Source organism: Eublepharis macularius, chromosome 8, assembly GCF_028583425.1.
Source record: "Eublepharis macularius isolate TG4126 chromosome 8, MPM_Emac_v1.0, whole genome shotgun sequence".
Taxonomy (NCBI): domain Eukaryota; kingdom Metazoa; phylum Chordata; class Lepidosauria; order Squamata; family Eublepharidae; genus Eublepharis; species Eublepharis macularius.
Window position 1 is genome coordinate 1383734 of NC_072797.1, and position 18671 is coordinate 1402404.

At 59.1% G+C, this 18671-nt stretch overlaps 1 protein-coding gene across 4 annotated transcripts; it reads left to right on the top strand.

Annotated features, from left to right (window-relative positions):
- Positions 1-418: 418 nt before the first annotated feature.
- Positions 419-18194, top strand: DNAJB5 (DnaJ heat shock protein family (Hsp40) member B5). 4 transcript variants are annotated; one of them, XM_054987536.1, is made up of 4 exons: positions 419-482; positions 7796-8040; positions 11456-12057; positions 16258-18194. In XM_054987536.1, exons 2-4 carry the CDS (start codon positions 7830-7832, stop codon positions 16489-16491), a joined length of 1047 nt encoding a protein of 348 aa, XP_054843511.1. In that variant the 5' UTR covers positions 419-482; positions 7796-7829; the 3' UTR covers positions 16492-18194. The 4 variants fall into 4 exon arrangements, with proteins under 4 accessions (XP_054843511.1, XP_054843509.1, XP_054843510.1 ...); XM_054987534.1 differs by lacking the exon at positions 419-482 and adding an exon at positions 1202-1261; XM_054987535.1 differs by lacking the exon at positions 419-482 and adding an exon at positions 7516-7640.
- The last annotated feature ends 477 nt before the right edge of the window (positions 18195-18671 follow it).

Consider the following 18671-nt stretch of genomic DNA (forward strand, 5'->3'; position numbering starts at 1 on the left):
AAATCGCCTCCCGCCCTCCCCGCGGGCCCTCCATTGTGACATCACGGGGCTTCCAGAAGCCTCCAGAGGGTTTTCCTTTGGAAGGCACGCGCGGCGGCAGCCAATCAGCGTAGCGCGGGGGCGGGGGCGGCTCCGGCGATCTCAGGGCGCAGTGGAGGCGGGACCCGCTCGCCTCGCCCCCGTCGCCTAGAGACCAATGACAGTGGAGAATGGGAGCAACCGGCTGACGGCGTGGCCAATGAGGAGAAGAGTGGGAGGGCGGCCTGGGCGGGGCAGGGGTCGGGCACGTCCGCGCCCGCCCACCCCGCTTTCCCCTCTTCGGCCAAAGAGAACGGCGCCTAAGCGGGATGGACAGCGACACGGGCCAATAGGGGCGTGAGGGCGGTGCAGGAGGGGCCGTTGCTAGGCGGGGGCGGGGCTCCGGGCTCCGGCAGACGGGTGCGATCGAGCGGCCGGGCGCCGGAGGGAGGACCGAAGCGGCGGTGAGTGGCCGGAGAGGCGCCCGTTGGTCGCGGAGCTCGTGGTACCGGGGGAGGGGGGCGGCGGCAAGCGCGCGGGGGCCTCAGTGCCGTCCCTCCTGACTGGAGGCGGGGCAAAGAAAAGGCCACGCCCCTCCTCCTTCCCGGGGCGTGGGCAAGCAGAGCCCCTCCCTCCCCGCCGTGGGGTCTGCTGGCCCCTTTCCACGGGGGGGGGGCTTTCTTCGGACAGCGGAGGGTCCAGGGCGGGGCTGCCCTCCTGACACGGGAGGCCGCGTGTCGGGTGCGTCTCGTGTGAATGGCCCCGCCTGGGCGAGCCGCCTGGAGCCCCACGGCGAGGGCATCACCCCGGCCCGGAGCCCCCCTCCCCACCGCCCGTGGCTGCCCGTAGAGGCGTGGCTCAGGCCGCCTCCCTGCGTGGTCGTGGGAAGGCGGAGGGTGGAGCCGCTGCCGAGCGCGCTCACGCGCGTGTGTGAGAGCGGGGCGGGGGCGCGCGCGCGGGGCCGGGGGGGGCTGGCGGGCCGCGCGGGCTTCTCCCCGGGGACGGGCTGCGTGGGCCGGGGCGGCTGGCGTGATTCACCGCGGGGGGCAGGCAGGAGAGGCAGCCCATTCCTCGCCGCTGACTCCAGCCGGCAGCCGCGGCTCCGCTCGCTCCGCTGCGAAAGCCCGCCTGCCCGCCCGGCCGCCTGCCCAAACTTGGACTTCGCGCGTCTCCCGCCCGCCGGCCCGCGACTCCCCCCGGCGGCGATGCCGGCCATCCTGCTCTTCTGGAGCCGCGTGGAGAGGTACCGGGAAACTTCGCGGGCGCCGCCGAGGAACTTCGGCGCGGCGCGTCCTGCGGCAGGCGCTCCGCCGCCGGTGCCGCTCGGGAAGGAGGTGCGGGGCGCCCCGAGGCGGCGGGCTCGGGCCGGCGTGCCGCGAGTCTGGGCTCGGGCCGGCGCGTCTTGCTGCGCGTCCCTCTGCAGGGCGCGCGAGGGGACGGGCAGCGCAGGAGCCCCGCCGGAGGGCGCGCGGAGCGCGGAGCCGATGCGCGGCTGCTGCGAGGGGCTCCGTGGCGCGTCTGGGCGGCGGGCGGGCGGGCGCGGCCGGGGAAGGCGTCCTCCGCGCCTCGGAGCGCCGCGCTCTGCTCTGGCGGGCTTTGGGGCTGGGCTGCCGGGCAGGGGCGCTCGGTCGGGGCGGGGCGGGGGGGCATGTTCCGACTCAAGCGGGAGCCTTTGCGGATGAGCTTCTGGGCCATGAACGTCTTCGTGAAGTTCCGGTAAGCGGCGGCGCCCCGCCCGTGCCGGGCGTCCATCTTCGGCTCTGCCCGCCGTGCGTGGCGCGAGGAGCGGGGAGGCCGGGCCGGAGGGCCGGAGCCGGGCTGCTTCCCAGGGCCGGCTTGGTGGCGCGGACGGAGGGCCGGCCTCTGGCGGCTGGAGAGGGGGGCTGTGCCCTTGACGGAGCTGGAAGCCCCGTGCAGGGGGGGGGGAGCGGATTTCGGATTTCCACCGGAGGCTCCCCAGATCTGTCTTCTCCGCTTTGGTTCGGGCGAGGCTGATGCCCCATTGCAAGGGATTGGGGGGGGGGCGTTCAGCCGCCTGGGGGGGAAGGTGCGGCTGGTCCCCGCCGGGTGGGAGGGGGGTCGGCCCGGGCCAGCGTCGTGCTTTACCAGGCGCCGTGCGGGGGGGGCGCTGCCGCTTCCAACGCGCGCTGAGCCCGCCGGGCGACCTGCACGGCTTGGCAGCGCTGCCTGCAGTCTGACGTGCGGCAGCCCCCGCTCGGGGGAAATCTCCGCGCTCGCTGCCGTTGCTTCCCCCGGCTGGTCTGTTCTCGGGGAGGGGGCGATGACGGGCGGGCTGCGCTTCCTCCTTAGGCTGAGCCCCCCCCCCATTCCCGCCGGCGTCACGGCAGCAGCAGCAGCAGCAGCTAGGAAGCGCGCCTTTGCGAGGAGCCAGGCTGGGCCAGAAAGCGGGCTGCTGGCTGGGCCCCAAAAGGCGCCGAGTGCGACTGGCCCTCTCGGGTCCCTTCCTGGACCGTGTCTGGTGCAGTTGGGGGGGGGCGCCAGGGGATGTCCCTTTGGGGGGTGGTCTGCAGAAATGGGGCAGTGGCAGGGGAGGAAATTGCTGCTGCCCCAAAGCAGTCGACATGTGTGCTGGGGGGGGGGGGAGCAGGGGGTGGAAGGAAGTGGGCTGGACACAGCTTGGTGGCCTGAGGTGGCCCATGTCAGACCTCCAAAACGGAATCTGGCTCTTCAGCAGGAGCCTTCTTTTGCCTTCACCACCCTCAGTGCAAGCGTGGCTGGCAAGTGGGTTTGTTGCAGGGAGCACCGTGCTCAGGAGGAGAACGCCAGTCCGGGGGGGGGCGGGCTTTGGGGAGCAAAAAAATGCTCTCAGCCCATGCACAGACAGCTGGACTGCTTTGCACGGGGTGTGTGTGCCTGTAGCAGCATTCAGCCGCCTGCTGTTTCTCTCTGCTCTGCCCCTCCGACCAGGGGCTCTTTTACCAGCTCCCGCGCCCTGGTGGTGGGACCGCCTTTCCACAGAACAACACAGGCTTCATTATGCTGCAGGATTAAACCAGCTGGCCTGTCATGCTGAGCCCCCCTCCCCGCTAGCCTTTTCCTGAGTTTGTTGGCGCTAAATGCCGAACCAAGTAGACCGGCCGTGGTCGGTCCAGTCGTGGCTTTGTAGCCTCTTAGTGTCTGTTGCCCAAAGCAAGCCGTCAGCCCTGAGTTCCCTGGCCCCTTGGCAGCAGCAGCCTGGCCTGGAGAGCCCGCCTCCTGCGGGCTGCCTTGCCCCTGCCGGGGCTTGGTGGCCCCTCTGCTTCTAACAATAGAACGCCCGCTGTGCTGGTGAGTGGGGCTGAGGCACAGCGGGAGCTGCCGGCTCTGCTGCCCCCACCCGCTGGTTACTTATTTCCAGCTCCTGATCTCACTGAGGAAGACAGGGAATTGCTGCTTCCGTGTCAGCGATGCGTCTGCCTGCCTCCCCCATTCAGAGCCACACAAAGGATCCGGCTGAGAGTGACTTCACTTCGGGGGCTGCTCTGGATTCCATGTGTCAGCCTGGGGGGGGGGCAGAGATCTGGGATTTGCCTCAATCGCCTGCCTCACATTGAGGCAAGTGGCAGTGTGTGAACCTGGAAGGGGTGTGCGTCCTTTGCCTGTTGGGAGGACCCAGCAAGTATAAGTTGCCTGGAGCTGGGCTAGTCCAAGTTGGCATGTGCACACCCTGGGAGCATCTTTGGGACTTGTCGATTACGGCACCAAGGTTTGAGTGAAGGCTGGCTGGCCGGGTCAAGCCCAGGTGACTCCGCCGAGCCCTCCCTCCTGCTCCTGTGAGTGGCCAGCCAGGTTCCTCTGCCCAGCCCCTGGAGACAAGGGCCCTCCCCTGTCCTATATAGCCAATGCCCAGCGCTGTAGCTGGACGCCTGCTCTGCTTTATGGCTCCTGCAGTAACTTCTGCTTAGTTGCACAGAAGAACCGTCCCACACACCATCCCAACCGTCTCCCCATGGGAAGAACTCAGCATCTCTTTATTTCACTGGTGAGGGGCAAGAGGTGACTTATTTTTATCTTTTTGTCTCCTGCCTCTCCAGTGAAGTTTGTCACGTAAAACACAACTGTGAAAGCCATAGCAAGGAAATTAAACAGAGTCCAGGTGCAGAATCCTCCCCGCGAATGAGGCGGAGCAGCAAGGGAGAACAGGCAGGACGAAGGAGCGGGGGGGGGGGGCAGCAGAGGTCCTTCGACTGCACTCATCCCAGAGGTGCTGTGCTAGGGCAGCAAGCAGCCTGCGGCAGGACCAGTCTGAGCAGTGCTCTCCCTTGGAGCTGCACCCATCCGCAGAAGTGGGAAATGGGGGCTTGTTTGGCAGGGCTGTTATGAGGGTGGGGAGGCAAGGGAGGGGGCGAAGCGCTTTGCATGTGGCTGGATGCTGTGTGCAGTCTCGTTGGAGCCCTGGGGGGGAGCTCGCACCCACTGACGTTTCTCTTCGAGGGCAAGGAGCGGGTGGCTCCTGGTTGCCTAGAAAGAGGTAAATATTTGGCTCCGCAAGGGGCTGTGTGTCAAGGGCAGGGTGGTGGGATAGAAAGGAATTCAGTCTTTGGAAAGGAGCCACGGAGGCCATTGTGGTATTTGAAACGCCTCGGGCCTTCATGAAACAGATGGGAAATGCAGAGATGCGGCAGGAACCAAGAGGAATTTGGCAGGAGACGCCTGGAGGGGAGGGGCGGGTGTCACGAGAGGAGCAGGGTTAGGGTAAGGAGGATGCAGTCCTTGGGGCTGGGCCTGGCCGGTGGGAAGACGCTGGGAGTCGCCGCCTGGCTCCATCTTGATCTTCTGCGAGGTGGTTAACTTCTCTGGCCCCGAGCTGGAGTGCTGTGGCTGCCGTGCCTTGCTTTGGAATTTGTTTGCTGAACACCTGGGTGGTCGCGGTTGGGGCCACAGGAGACACGCTGTGGGAGACTGGCAAATGGCCCCCTCCATGCTGAAAAGACGCCACGGACAGCGTGTTTCATCACAGGCCCCTTTCCTCACCGTGTGCTTTAAAGTAGAATCTCCCTCCAGCTGCTTTCCTAGTTGGGAAGGGAAAAGGGCCTTCTGTGCTGAGCTGCATCAGAAAAGCAGCCTCTGGGGAAGGGCTTATTTGTTTGTTTGTTTGTTTGTTTTATTGACTTTATAACCCGCTCTCCCCTCTCAAGCGGGCTCAGAGCAGGTTGCAACAATCGAAAATCACATTTAAAATCCATTAAATATATTAATGACATTAAAACATTAACCATAAGAATCAGTACTAGAGGCAGCAACTTTTAACAGCAACCCGGCGGAAAAGGTAGTCGATCCTGCGAGGCCCTGGTTTCCGCCGACAGAGTGTTCTGCCAGGTGGGTGCCAGGACCGAAAAGGCCCTGGCCCTAGTAAGCCGGCTGGGCCTCCTTAGGGCCCTTCACCCCCCACCCCGTACCCTCCCGTGGCTGCATTTGAGACCAGAGCCTGTTTCCTGATCTCCCACAGCACAGCCTTGTAGATCTACAGCCAGGGGTTTGGCAGTGGGTCTCCAGGTGTAGGGAGCAGATGTGGGGAGGGAGGCTGATGTTCCTTGGCTTCTGCCATTTGCAGAGTTCAACGAAAGAGGCCTCGGGTGACACAGGCAGGTCCCCGTCTCCATTTCAGAGTCTCGATGGCGGGGGGGAGGGGGCAGCCTGGCCTGAGAAGCTCCCCAGCGTTTGCTTGTGGGGCTCAGGGAAGCAATATTTATTTTATTTTTCCTACTGTATTTTGTGTTATTTATAGTCAGCCTTCCTTGCTGAGACTCGAGATGGAATACACGGTGGAATTACCCTCTGTGGAAGTTCCTGTGGAAGTCCTGTTGGGAAAGGGGTCTTAGTTCTCTCTCAGGCCATGGGGGGCTGTTCTTGCATATGAACTCACTGGGCATCTCAGTTGCCCCTTCTTTGGAATGGGAATTACATTGCTGGACGTGAGCGGGATGGGGTGGGGATCCTTGGGGCGCCTTTTGGGGTCCCCATGAAGCAGGAGTTCAGAGTTGGTAAGAGTAAAATGACGCATGCTGGAAGAAAAAGCCCCAACTTTCAATATATGCTGATGGATCCTGAACTGGCTAAAGACTGGAAGAGATCTTGGGGTCGTAGTGGATAGCTCAGTGAAACTGTCGATTCAGTGCACGGCAGTGGTGAAAAAAGGCAGGCTCTGTGCTGGGGATTAATAGGAAGTGGACTGAAAATAAAAGCGCCAATACTGTTACGCCAATAGACCAATGGCGTGCTTGCGTTTTGAATACTGTGTGCAGTTCTGGTATCTCAGAAAGTATATTGTAGGTCTGGGAAAAGTACCAAAAAGGGCAGCCAAGATGATTAAGGGGCTGGAGCACCTCCCCTTTGAGAAAAGGCTCTAGAGTCTCGGCCCTCTTGGGCGAAAATGAATGGTAAGGAGTTTATTAAACTACACATGGGCAGGAAAAGGTGGGTGGAGGGAGCTTTTCCTCCTGGCCCCACAATGCTGGAACTTGGGAGGCACCCAGAGAAATTGTTGGGAAGCCGTTTCAGGACAGACAAAATGAACGACCTTCTTTCCTCAATGAGTAATTAAACTGGGATCCACTGCCGGCAGAGGGGGGGGGGTGGCCACGGGCACGGATAGCTCTAAAGGGGGTCCGGCCTCTCCCTGCAGGAGTGGTCCGCCAGTGGGACGAGACACGCTGAGGGGCCACCTATCCAGAGGCGGCAAGCGTCCGAAGCTCAGTGCCAGGCGGCAACGCCAGGGAAGGCCAGGAAGCCGGACTAGACGGGCCGTCGCCGGACTGCTACAGCAGAACCCTCCTGACGTGCTTCTGAGTGGCAGAGGGCTGCCTGGGAGAGAGCCAGTCTGTAGAGGGGCCACACACCCCAGACCGCAGGCAGTTGCTCATAGCTCTGTAGAGTTGGGGGCTCCTGCCCTGTTCCTGCCCCCCTCCCTCGGTGAGGCAGAGGAGGCCACAGGCCCCTTCCGGTGGTTCCAGCCTCCTGTAGCACTGCAGGTGCTGGGCTCCCAAACGCTTTAAAAATAGCCTCCCACCATCGCAAGATGTCTCCGTCTCACAGCTCCATCCTCTGCCGTCGTTCCGCTGGTACATAGTGGGAATGTGTCCCCGGGTGAACTCCCTGCGCTGTGCTGTTTCGAAAAGTTCTTTTAAGGCAATCTGCAAAAGGGAAGACAAAAGCTCTCCGTGGATAATTAGCCCTTCGTTCTGCTGTGCATTAGGAAAGCGTGTTTAGAAGGCTCCCCCCCCCTCCCTCCCTGCAGCCCGGCTGCCTCCCCTCCAGGCAGGGGTGCATGGCAAAGCCTGGGGGAGGAGGGACCCTTCCCGGCGGCTCTGGGTGTTTGCGTTTGATGGCGAAGGCAGTCAGCGGAGCAGCTGCTTTTCCTCCGTTCCCTCCTGCCAGGGCTCCTTCCTTGCACACCTATTTGTGGACGGGGGAACAACTTCCCTCTCCGGTTACAGGGTCACGTGTGGCTCCTATTCCTGCCCTCCACATAACAACACGGCCCCCTCTCCTCTCGCAGCAGGCTCTGGCCCTGTGATTCCTGCGCAGGAAGGGGTGAGCGGCTCTTTTGCAATTCCTTTCCCCTCATAGAATACACTGAGAAGGGCTGAGTTGCAGGCGTTTTCCCCATGTCCACGTGTAAGGTCAGCTTGCTCTTGAGTGGCACAAACTGGTGGAGGCATGAAGGGGGGAGAGAAGGGCTTTGGGGTGGAGAGGGCAGGGGACTCGCACCCTTCTGGGATGCTTGACCCCCTGTGGGATGCCTTTTGACCCCCTCCCCCCCTCTCCTTTCTGGCAGGAATAAAGAGTCGGCAGCCGGGACCGTCTCTACCATGGGGAAGGATTACTACAAGGCCCTGGGGATCCAGTCAGGAGCCAACGAAGATGAGATCAAGAAAGCCTATCGGAAAATGGCCTTAAAATACCACCCCGATAAGAACAAGGATCCCAACGCGGAGGACAAATTCAAGGAAATTGCGGAGGCCTATGATGTCCTCAGTGACCCCAAGAAACGGGCTGTCTATGACCAATATGGAGAGGAAGGTAAGGGGGCAATTGAGGGCTCTGGCCATTCTGCACTGGGGATTCCCCCCCCCCCCCTCGGAGCGTGCTGTTGGTGTCTTAAAGGCAGGGCTGCCCGTCCTGCTGTGCCCCAGGACTCCTTTCTGTGGCTGCAAGCGCACAGAAGGGCAGAGGGCCTGGCCTGCTTTGCTGCGGGGGGGTGCTTTTTAAACGGCCCCTCCGTGCAAACTCTGCTGCGCTTGTCTGGGTTCTTTCTCTCTAAGCAGCAGTGGCAGTCAGGGCAAGGTTGGGGGGGATAAACTCCCTTGGAGTTTTCCTGGGAGAGCCGGCTCTGCCCTGGTTTGGATGTTTAGATCCCGGGGAAATTGGCACTCTTTGTGCTGGTTGGGAGGGCTTGGTTCCTTCTGAGTTGCCCCGAGAAGAAAAGCCGGGCTGTGGGTGAAAACGCGTCCCCTGTGGCATAACGGAGAGGCTGGACTGATGCCTTCTGCTCGGTCTCTGCTTCCTTTTCAGTACATGCTGCCCTGTGCGTGTGTCTGTGTTGCTGCAGCCTTTCCCAATTTTAGTAATAGCTCCTTGTTTCATAAGCAAGGCCTGGCTGTTGGCAGGGAGCGTGGCAGGTTCTGCAGGCCCCTGTTTTTCTGGGGAGGGAAGGGAGCTGGGAATAGCAGTTGCGTTAGTCAGCCAGATCGGCCCAGGACTTGCTGTGCAGAAGAACTGGAATAAACAGTCTCTGGCAGATTTGCTGGCCCGGTGCAACCACATTCTGGTCCAGAAATGGCAGATTCTTCGATCTGAATAAGTTATGCTAATTGAGCAAGCTTTTGTGCTTTTATTTTGCATACATCTTGCTTCTGAAACCTTTCTTAAAAAAATTGGGAGTTGGAGATGGCAGCAGCAGAGATAGGAGAGATTTGGGTTAACTTGGGAGGAGGAGGGCAGGGGAAGGGCAGACCCTGACCCCTCTCTTTGGCAGCTTCCTGCCGCGGGAAAGCTTCACCACAGTGCTCTGCGTGCTTTTGGCCTAGAAACTTCTCTTTAAAAAGGTGTAGCCAAGTTGTGGAGAAGGCCCGCGATCCCTGGGGCCCAGTGAAAGAGTGGTGGCAGGCAGGAGAGCGGAAAGTGGAGCCTGGCTCCTTAGGGAAGCGTCAAGATCCCGAGGCAGCAGATGGCTTTGCGGTTTGGCCCCCAAAGAAGGCTCAGACCTGGCAGAGGCTCTGCTGGCACGCCTGTTCTCTCTCTGTCTGCCTGACTGAAGCATCTCATTATGCCATGGTGGTGACAGGCAAGACATCATGGCAGCCATCTCCGCTTCTGCTCAAGGAACAACGGGGGGTTGTGGAAAACCCGTTCCAAGAACGGAGTTCTTGGAATGCAGCAGTTTCATTGGGGTGCCTCCGGGGCAATCTGGAAGGAGCAATGAGACTAAATGAAAAGCAAGCGTGGGGTGGCGGGGTTAGCTTGCGCCTGCTCGCCTGGCCTGTTGCTCAGTCAGAGTCTGTGCCCTCTGGGGTTTGAGGACAGAAGTGACTAAGGGGACCAGGCAGAGGTGGTGGCACCGGACTGTGCTCCTTGGTGAGGATGCCTGGGGTGCCGAAGCGCCTTCCCAGCTGCACGCTGGCCTCTTTCTGTCTTCTGCATGAGCCCTCTACGATGCAGCCGATCTTCAGCATTTTGCTGTTAAAAGCTTCCCAGCTGCCGGGTGGTTCCTGAAGGGGGCCCAGGCATTGCGCACAGGCCGCCTTTGTGACTGCTCAAGCCCCCCCCCCTCCAAGAAGGAGCTGCGTTCCTTGCCCCCACTTTCCTTGCTCCATCGCTGTTGCAGCAATTTGCCATTGCTCATCTTGCCATGTGGGGGGGGGGAGTAGACTCCACCAGCAGCATCTGTGGAGGGCCCAGGCTCTAGAGGGGCGTGCCCTGGGTGCAGTGAGGCGTTTGCTGCCATGAGTCTCACTTCTGGAAGGATTTCCGATTGTGGTTTTCTTGGGAAGCATTTGCTTGGAGCTGGAAACCTGTCTGGGGTTTCCATGGAAGATACGTGAGTGGAGTGATTTTTAACACACACTTAAAACCATTACAGTGAGGGAAAGGGTGATACAGATACCTGCCAGTGTCCGAGCATAGCTCTTCAGGAATCGGGGCGAAAGCAAACCCTGCAGAGAAAAGGGTCTGGCTAGAAACTTTTAAAGTTGCCCAGGTGCTTTAAGAGAAAGGCAGCTCCTAAATCTTAGAAATAATTTTGGAGGAGTGAAGTCCTTAGGAAATCTGGATCGCAGGAAGTGTTGGTATCACTATGCTCTGCTCAGATCTCTCTCGGAGTCCAGTTTGGGGCGCCTCAGTTTAAGAAAGTTGTTGACAAGCTGGCATGTGGCCAAAGGAGGGCCATGAAGATGGCGAGGGGTGTGGGCACCAAGTTCCACGAGGAAAGGCTGAAGGAGCTCATTATGTTTAGCCCAGAGAGGAGGCAGCTGAGAGGGGATATGATAGACTTCTTCGAGTATTTGAAGGGCTGGCATACAGAGGATGGAGTAGAGATGTTTTCTGCTGCCCTGGAGGGGTGGACCAGAACCAATGGGTTAAAATTAAACCAAAAGAGTTTTCAGCTGAACATTAGGAAGATCTTCCTGACAGTGAGAGCGGTCCCTCAGTGGAACAGGCTTCCTCGGGAGGTGGGGTGTGGGCTCTCCTTCTTTGGAGGTTTTTAAGCAGAGGCTAGAGGGCCACCTGTCAGCAATGCTCATTCGGTGACTCAGTGTGAACTGAGGCAGATCGTGAGAGGGGGGGAAGGCAGGAAGGGATGAGCCCGTGCTGGGCTCTTGTGGGCCCTTTCTTTCATGCCCAGGCTAATGCCCATCGCCACTTTGGGGTCAGGAAGGAATTTTTCTCCAGGCCAGACTGGCCAGGGATCCTGGAGGGCTTTGCCTTCTGGGCATAGAGCAGCAGTCACTGGGAATGGGAGTGGGTGGGGGGTTGGGGTGGGGTAGCTTTTCATTTCCTGCATCAAGCAGGGAGTGGACTAGATGACCCTTGAGGTCCCTTCCAGCTCTGTGTTTCTAAATCCATGCTGTGATCCACACAGTCAGGTGGGCTGAGAAGCCCCACCCGCATCTGACTCCCTGTCCAGACCCTTGTCATGGCTTCTGAGCCCACGTGACAGTCAGTGGCAAAGAGGTGTTGCAAAGAAAGAGAGCCGGACTCCCCAGGAGAAGGCCTCTTTCCCTGGGTGGGGGGTGGGTGGGGGGGGAGGGAGGAGATCTCCATCCAAAAGCCTTCCTTTCAGGCTCCGCCTTCGGCCAAACCCGGGCAAACTTAGGTTGCCATCAGCCCCTCTGATTGGCCACTCATGGACTGCGGCGGCTTTTCCTACGGGTGAGTTTGGGCCGTGTCTGGCTGCTGTTTTCTCTGCCACCTGACGGCTGGTTCGCTTCTGTTCTAGGGCTCAAAACCGGTGGTGGCTCCTCAGGCAACACCGGAAGCAGTTTCCACTACACCTTCCACGGAGACCCTCACGCCACCTTTGCCTCCTTCTTTGGGGGCTCGAACCCCTTTGACATCTTTTTCACCAGCGGCCGTTCCCGGATGTTCAATGGCTTTGACCACGAGGACATGGATATTGACGAGGACAGTGACGACCCATTTAGTGCCTTCGGCCGGTTTGGCTTCAACGGCATCAGCGGCGTGCACCGGCGGCACCCTGAGCCCATCCACATGCGGCGGAAGGTGCAGGACCCGCCCGTGGTCCACGAGCTGAAAGTCTCTCTGGAGGAAATCTACCACGGGGCTACCAAGAGGATGAAGATCACCCGCCGGCGGTTGAACCCAGATGGGCGAACCGTGCGGACCGAGGACAAGATCCTGAATATCGTCATCAAGCGTGGGTGGAAAGAGGGCACGAAGATCACGTTCCCCAAGGAGGGAGACGCCACACCCGACAACATCCCTGCTGATATCGTCTTCATCCTGAAAGACAAGCCGCACACGCACTTCAGGCGGGACGGGACAAACGTCATCTACGCTGCCATGATCAGTCTGAAAGAGGTCAGTCTCGGGCTCAACGCTGCGGCTGCCGGGGGCGGGGGGAGTCGGCCGGAGCGCTGGGCGGGTCGCACTCCCCGGGCGGCTTTCATCTTGCTGAGTCACAAAGGGCGGTGGGGAGGGTGCCGAGGCTGTCGGCGTCGAGGGGACCCTGCGCGTTTCCCCAGCCCGTTGCTCTCAGCAAGGGGCTGTCCGTTGCTCTCTCTTCCCTGGGGAAAGCTGCCTTGCTCTTGGAGACTGCGGTGTGGACTTAATGGAGGTATGGGGATGTGGGGAAACCGGGCAGGACTCGTTCAGAAGCCCTCCAGCCTCGGACTGTGGGGGGCTGGTTGGGACTGGCATGAGAGGAGCCCCCCGCCCCCCCAACCCGGAAGGGCCCTCCGAGGTTGCAATCCGTGGAGGAGAGGAGGAAGAGGCGGGTGTGGCTCCTTGCTTGACCAGAGAGAAAGAGCAGGAGCCCTTGGAGGAGTCTGGTCATTTCGGTTCGCCCAGCTTTGGTACTTGCCAGGCCTGTTGGGCCGAGCCTTTCCTCTGGGGCAGGCTGGAGAGGTCTCCCTGGTTTGGTCCTGCCTCTTAGAGACCCTGACTCAGACCATCAGCCCACTCAGTCAGTGTTGTCTGCTCCGACCCGCAGTGGCTCTCCGGGGTCTCAGGCGGGGGAGATCTTTCAGATCACCTCCTACCCGAGTGTTTTAACTGCCGGGGATTGGACCGGGCAACTCCTGCATGCCAAGCAGACGCGCGACCTATGAGCCACATCCCCTCCCAGGAAGGTCACAGACAGCCACCAGCCTTGGATGGGGCCTGGAGGCTGAGGAGCTCTGGGCCTGGCTAGTGGTTGGAAGGGAGGCCACGTGGGATTTTTGTGGCAGGAGATAAAAGCAGCCCATCATCAAATGCTGGGGAAACTGCAGAAAGAGTAAATTGGCCTGGGGCAGGACAAGGAAATGCACAACTGAACAGTACAGTTTTGTTTCTCAGCGCCTGGGGATGGAGGCTGGGGTCCCCCGGTCTGAGAGTGGGCTGCCACAAGGCCAGGGGGTGTATTCCCGGCACGGTCGTCCTCTGGCTGCCTTCCCCACGCTTCCCTGGCCCTGTGTCCCCCGCTGATCCCTGATCCCTAGACTTTCCAGCCGACGGGGTGTCTGTTGGTGGCTGCTTCAGTCCTTTGCTTTGGGTTTCCCGGGCTGGCTGCGTGGGATTTCCCCAGACGTGTGGGCTGCTGCGAGTGCCTTTGTGTCTTGCCTTTAGAAGCAGGTCCAGGGGAGGTAAAGCAAGGAGGCGGTCCTCATTGCCGTGGGGCTCTGGGAGCTCAAGTGCTGGCGGTTTCCGTGCGGATGTTCTGGGCGGGTGAGGAGCCAATTGCTAAGCGTAGCGATGGGCGTAGTAGATCCAGGGGAGTTAGCCGTGTTAGTCTGTAGTAGCAAAATAGTAAAGAGTCCGGTAGCACCTTTAAGACTAACCAACTTTATTGTAGCTTAAGCTTTTGAGAACCACAGAGAACCACAAAGAGAACTGTGGTTCTCGAAAGTTTATGCTACAATAAAGTTGTGCTACAATGCAGTTCTCTTCTTCAGATGCATCGACAGCTTTCGAGAACCACAGCTCTCTTCATCAGATGCATCTGACGAAGAGAACTGTGGTTCTTGAAAGCTGATGAAGAGAGCTGTGTCTCTCGAAAGCTGTTGATGCATATGACAAAGAGAGCTGTGGTTCTTGAAAGCTTATGCTACAATAAAGTTGGTTAGTCTTTTTTTATTATTATTTTATTGATTTCAAAAAGAATACATACATATACGCATAGACCACTTCAGGGGATATCAAGCACAACTTCGTAGAAATCAACGGCAATGATAACAACAAACTATGTATTATACTCATTTTCCATCTCTACAGTTCCTTCTTCTTTATATCTTGTTTTCCTTATAAAGTTGGTTAGTCTTAAAGGTGCCACTGGACTCTTTACTGTGGAGCGAAGGGGCGGCACCAACTCCCTGGTGGGCGGCCCTTGCTCTGTTGCTCTTGGAACGCGCTACGGCTACTCTCGTCAGCTGGTTGTTCTCAGTGGCTTGAGCCGGTCAGGGAGCTGGTCAGGTGTGCAGCCAGTATGAACGGGGCGGGGGGGGGCAGCGGTGGTGGGGGAAACACTCCTTTCCGACGACGTAGCAGTTCCTCCAGAAGGAGATCGTCTGATGGTGTGTCCCAGCACACCCTCCCTTTCTCTGAAGCGCCTAAGCACCCCACTCCCCTTCTGACCCCAAAGGGCCATACAGCACCATTCATGAATGCGCCCACTTCTGTGCCGAAGCCAGGCGGGCGTATTCTGACGCTAGAGGCTGTTGCAGGATTTACGGCTGCTCCTGCCGCTTGCCTGGCTGGCTCTCCCTCAGCTGCCGCGTGCCGTTCCTTTTCACCGTGGCTGATTTTTTTTTAGCTGCTTCCGGAGCTGGCAGGTTCACCTGAGGACACCCTGGGCTTTCTCGCATCAGCTCTGCGCTGCTTTGCTCTGCCACCTTCTGTACAAAATGTGGAATGGATGGGTGGCGGTTCCATTGATTTTCCTCCCCGACTCTTTCCTCCATTGAAATTAATTGGAACATAAATGTGATGGGGCTTAACGGGGGTGTTGCTGCGGAGGGCCTTTCCTCCTCGGGGCGGGGGGGGGGTGCGTGGGGCAAGGGGCACCACTTACTGCCCGTTTCCTTTGGACGACCTAGCCCCACAAACCCCGAGGCTGCTGGTGGGCGCTTGTCCCTAAAGGAGCCCCCCTGGCTTCCGCAGGCTGGCTTTGCAGGCAGGTCATTCCTTGGAATCCAGTAAGCAAGTTGCAGGCAGTGCAGGGTCCCTGCGAACCGACGGCCCTCTGGGGTCTGGGCCACAAGCCGCCAGCCTTCCAGTTAGGGTTGCCAGCCTCCAGGTAGTGGCTGGAGATCTCCCGGAATCACACCAGGTCTCCAGGCCACAGAGATCAGCTCACCTGGAGAAAATGGCTGCTTTGGGGGGGGGGGTGGGCTCCATGCCGAGGTCCTTTCCCTCCTCAAACCCCCCACTTTCTCCAGGTTTCACAACTCAGGTCTCCAGGAATTTCCTACAGTGCCTTGGCTGTGGCTGTGCACATTGCTGTTAGTGTGTGCTTTGTCGGCACTCACAAAGCCCAACTTCCTGTCTTCTAGCCAGGCATGGGGGCTCCTGGCTGGGGTGGGGGGGGGGCAGTGCTTGGCTGTGACATCTCTGACCGGACCTTGTGTTGGCTGGTACCACGACGAGGAGTCCCAGCCTGCTACGCGCTGCCCTGAGTGGCAACGGAGAAGGGTGGGGGAGGCTGCTCTGACATGGTGGGGGCTGGCGGGTACCAGTAGCACAGGCGTATCGCTTCCATTCTAGCCTCCAGCAGCGTCTAAGAGACTCTGCCCGTGGCTCCATTTCCTCTTTCCTTACCAAGCATTTCTTCCCTTGAGATTTCTGTGGCTGAGATATATATGACATTAGCTTCCTCTCGTTACGCCGCGCACTCTGCCTCCTCACCCTGCCTCCAGCGCAGTTGCGTTGCTGGCCCGCCTTGCGTATGCACAGCCCGTCTTGTTTTGCCTGCTGCCAGACACCTTCCTGCCTCGTTTCTAATCTCTGGGGCACACACATCCTTGGGCCGCCTCTTGTAGGGATCTGAGAGTAAATGATGCATCCGAGAGGCCTTTAGATGACTCCTAAAAGTATGACTCGCCTTCCCCTGGCTTGAGCTGTTTGCTCCTGCCCTGTTTGCTGTGCTGTTAGCACTGCTACCTCCCGCTTTTAAGAAGCGTGGGATTTTAAACGAGTGTTTGAGTGGTAAGCTGTGAACACCTGGTTTGGATTCGTGCCTGGGGCCGTGAGCACAACAGCTGCGGAGGCATCCAGAGACCATTTTGGTTATCTGCCTGGGGATGAGGCTGCACAGCTGCGCGAAATGCAGCTCACGCCGTCTTGCCTGGAGTCGCTGCTGGGCGGCTGGTGCTCAGGAGGGTCTGGGGTTGGAGCTGCCTGGCAGGGAAGCTGCAGGGGGCCTCCCCCCCCTCTCCAGTCCCCTGGCAGTTTCAGCAGCAGCAAGTGGGAAAGCGATGGGCCTGCTCAGCCTCCTGTGGTCGGCTAGGGAGCCTGGCAACGCCCGCCTGCCCGCCTGCCTGCCTGCCTGCCTAATGTGCAGCCACTTTTCCTTGTGTCTTTCAGGCCTTGTGCGGCTGCACCGTCAACATTCCCACCATCGATGGGCGCGTCATCCCACTGCCCTGCAATGACATCATCAAGCCCGGCACTGTGAAGAGACTGCGCGGCGAGGGCCTGCCCTTCCCCAAGGTCCCCACCCAACGCGGAGACTTGATCGTAGAGTTCAAAGTCCGTTTCCCAGACAGGATAGCCCCTCAGACCCGGCAGATCCTCAAGCAGCACCTCCCCTGCTCCTAGAGCCACCCCCACCCACCTCCAGGCCGGCCTCCTCTTTGCCTGCCAGCTGTAAGCAGCAATACTTCACGCACCTGTGCTGTGGTGCCCGAGGCCTGCGCCAGGCCCCTCACTGCCGACCACACCCTCCGTTTCCAAGAGGCCCTCTGGCCTGGCTTGTCCGTGCTCCCCCTCCCCCTCCCCTCCCCCCTCACCGGATCTGGATCCCCAGCTTTGCGTGCACTCAGGCTCCAAGCGTGCCCCTGCGCGAGGGCTCCTGCTGGACCATGTAACTCGCAGGAAGTGTCTGGGCCAGAACGCCTTGGTACAAATAGGACTACAGCACTTCTGCTGGGGCATTTGAAGGTCTTTTTGCTGCTGGGGCAGCTGGCACATGCCGAAAGCCAGCCCAGCCTGGGACGGCGGGAGCCAGCCAGCCTGAACCCGGAGTCGAGATCTCCTGAGCTCCGTCTGCCTGGAGTGGTGAAGCTCGTCCTCTTCGAAGCACCCAGACGGTGGCCTCTGCCAAGGTGACCCGGGCCAGGGGGTGACCCTCCCTTTCAGCACTTGCGGCAGAGCTGGGGTCCCTTCTTGCCAGCGCTGCTGCAAAGGAGCAGAGGACGGCAGCATTTGGCCCCCTCTCTCACCAGGCCTGTTTGAATTCCTGCTCTCACTCTAATAGAAACCTCCTAAGGATTGGCCTTTTCCTGTCCATTTTGGGTTATGCAGAGTGGTTCATGCTTAACTCCCTTGGGAGACCACCTCTCCCACCCACACTGGGCCAGAAAGCACAGCTGGCAAATTGGGGTAGAGCCAGAGGCTGGGAGAAACTTCTTGGCTTGTTTGGGCTGGGTAGAACGGTGTGCACGTGTGGGTCTTTTTTTTTTCCATCCAGGGCAGCCGAAAGACCTCGGGCGGGGTGGGGAGGCGGGATGTGGAATCTGATTGGGTGCTGGAGTGATTGTTAAGGGCTGTTTGAAACTCTTCAGAGGGAAAAGTGTGAAGCCAACATTTCTTGCCAGCTAAACCTCGCTTCACCTGCAGCGACTTCCCTGGGGACTGAGCTGCCACGGGCCTCGCTTTTGGCAAGGTTTCAGAGCGGCTCTGTCTCTTCTGCTCCCTGACGTGTGGTGCCAAAAAACCTTTCCATGGGGTTTCTGACTTGGAGCTGAGGCATTTCTTTTGCCTTGACGGGGAGCCTGCCGCGTGGGGCCTCTTGGCCCATGGCTGCTGGGCTTGTCCCCCTTGCCCGGGAGGAGTTGCAGCAGGAGCTCTGTGGCCCTTGCTTCAGCTGATGGGCGGAGCTGCCACTGCGCTACAACTGTTTGACTGGCAGTCGGGGTGGGGTGGGGGCGTGTCTGAAGGCACAAGGCCCACCTGCCTCCTGTATAGCTGTACAGAGTCTAATGCATCAAGAGTCTTTTAACGTGCAATTTTTTGAGAAGATTAAAACTGTTAACGCAGTATTTAACTTATCGACCAGTTTGAATGGTTAGGACAATGCCTTCTTTTGCTCTCTCCAGAGTGTGTGTGTGTGTGTGTGTGTGTACGCGTGCGTGTGTCTGTTTTTTAAAATACAAAAAAACTCTGGGGCTGGTGACGCCAGGGCGGGCAGGTCAAGAGTCGGGGGAGAAAGTGGCAGCACCTCGGGGGTTTTTCTCCGATCTGTTGAGAACCCAAGTGGTTTTATAGCAGTTTTTTTGTATTTCTTTCCTCTGATTTTGTAATGTCCTGTATTAATATTTAAAAATAAAAAAGTATTTTAAAAACAGCCGTTTGTGTGCGTGTGTATGCTGATTGGAAAAGCGTAAGACGTTCGGGCAGCGTGCCTGTCCCTCCACCTTCTGACCCTCAGCACACCCAGGGGGAGGGAAGTTGGGCTGAGCTGTGCGTGGGCCTATCCCTGTAACGTGAGTTGATCCGCCGTCTTCCAAGCCTTACAGCACTCTTCAGCCTGGGTGTTAAAAATGGCCATCTGTATTCGTACACATTCATTCCTGAGTTACAAGGCAAAAAGGTGGTGAGACATTTCTGTATTTTTTGAACGGGCGATTCTGCTGAGTGTTCCTGGTTATTTAAAACATGGAAAATGTCCGTTTCTCTCTCTAATCAAGGGATGACGGCCCCGCAGCCTCAGCATTATTCAGGCCTCCGGAGCTTGGGGGAGGGCAGAGGGGGGGGTGTGCGTGAGTCAAACCTCTAAT

What these genes read in the sequence shown, in the direction of transcription:
- DNAJB5 (XM_054987534.1), top strand. Translation starts at nt 1,224, where the DNA reads ATGCCGGCCATCCTGCTCTTCTGGAGCCGCGTGGAGAG. An exon ending in TGACCAATATGGAGAGGAAG is followed by an intron (nt 8,041 to 11,455) that starts GTAAGGGGGCAA and finishes CTTCTGTTCTAG; the next exon opens with GGCTCAAAACCGGTGGTGGC. An exon ending in CCATGATCAGTCTGAAAGAG is followed by an intron (nt 12,058 to 16,257) that starts GTCAGTCTCGGG and finishes TGTGTCTTTCAG; the next exon opens with GCCTTGTGCGGCTGCACCGT.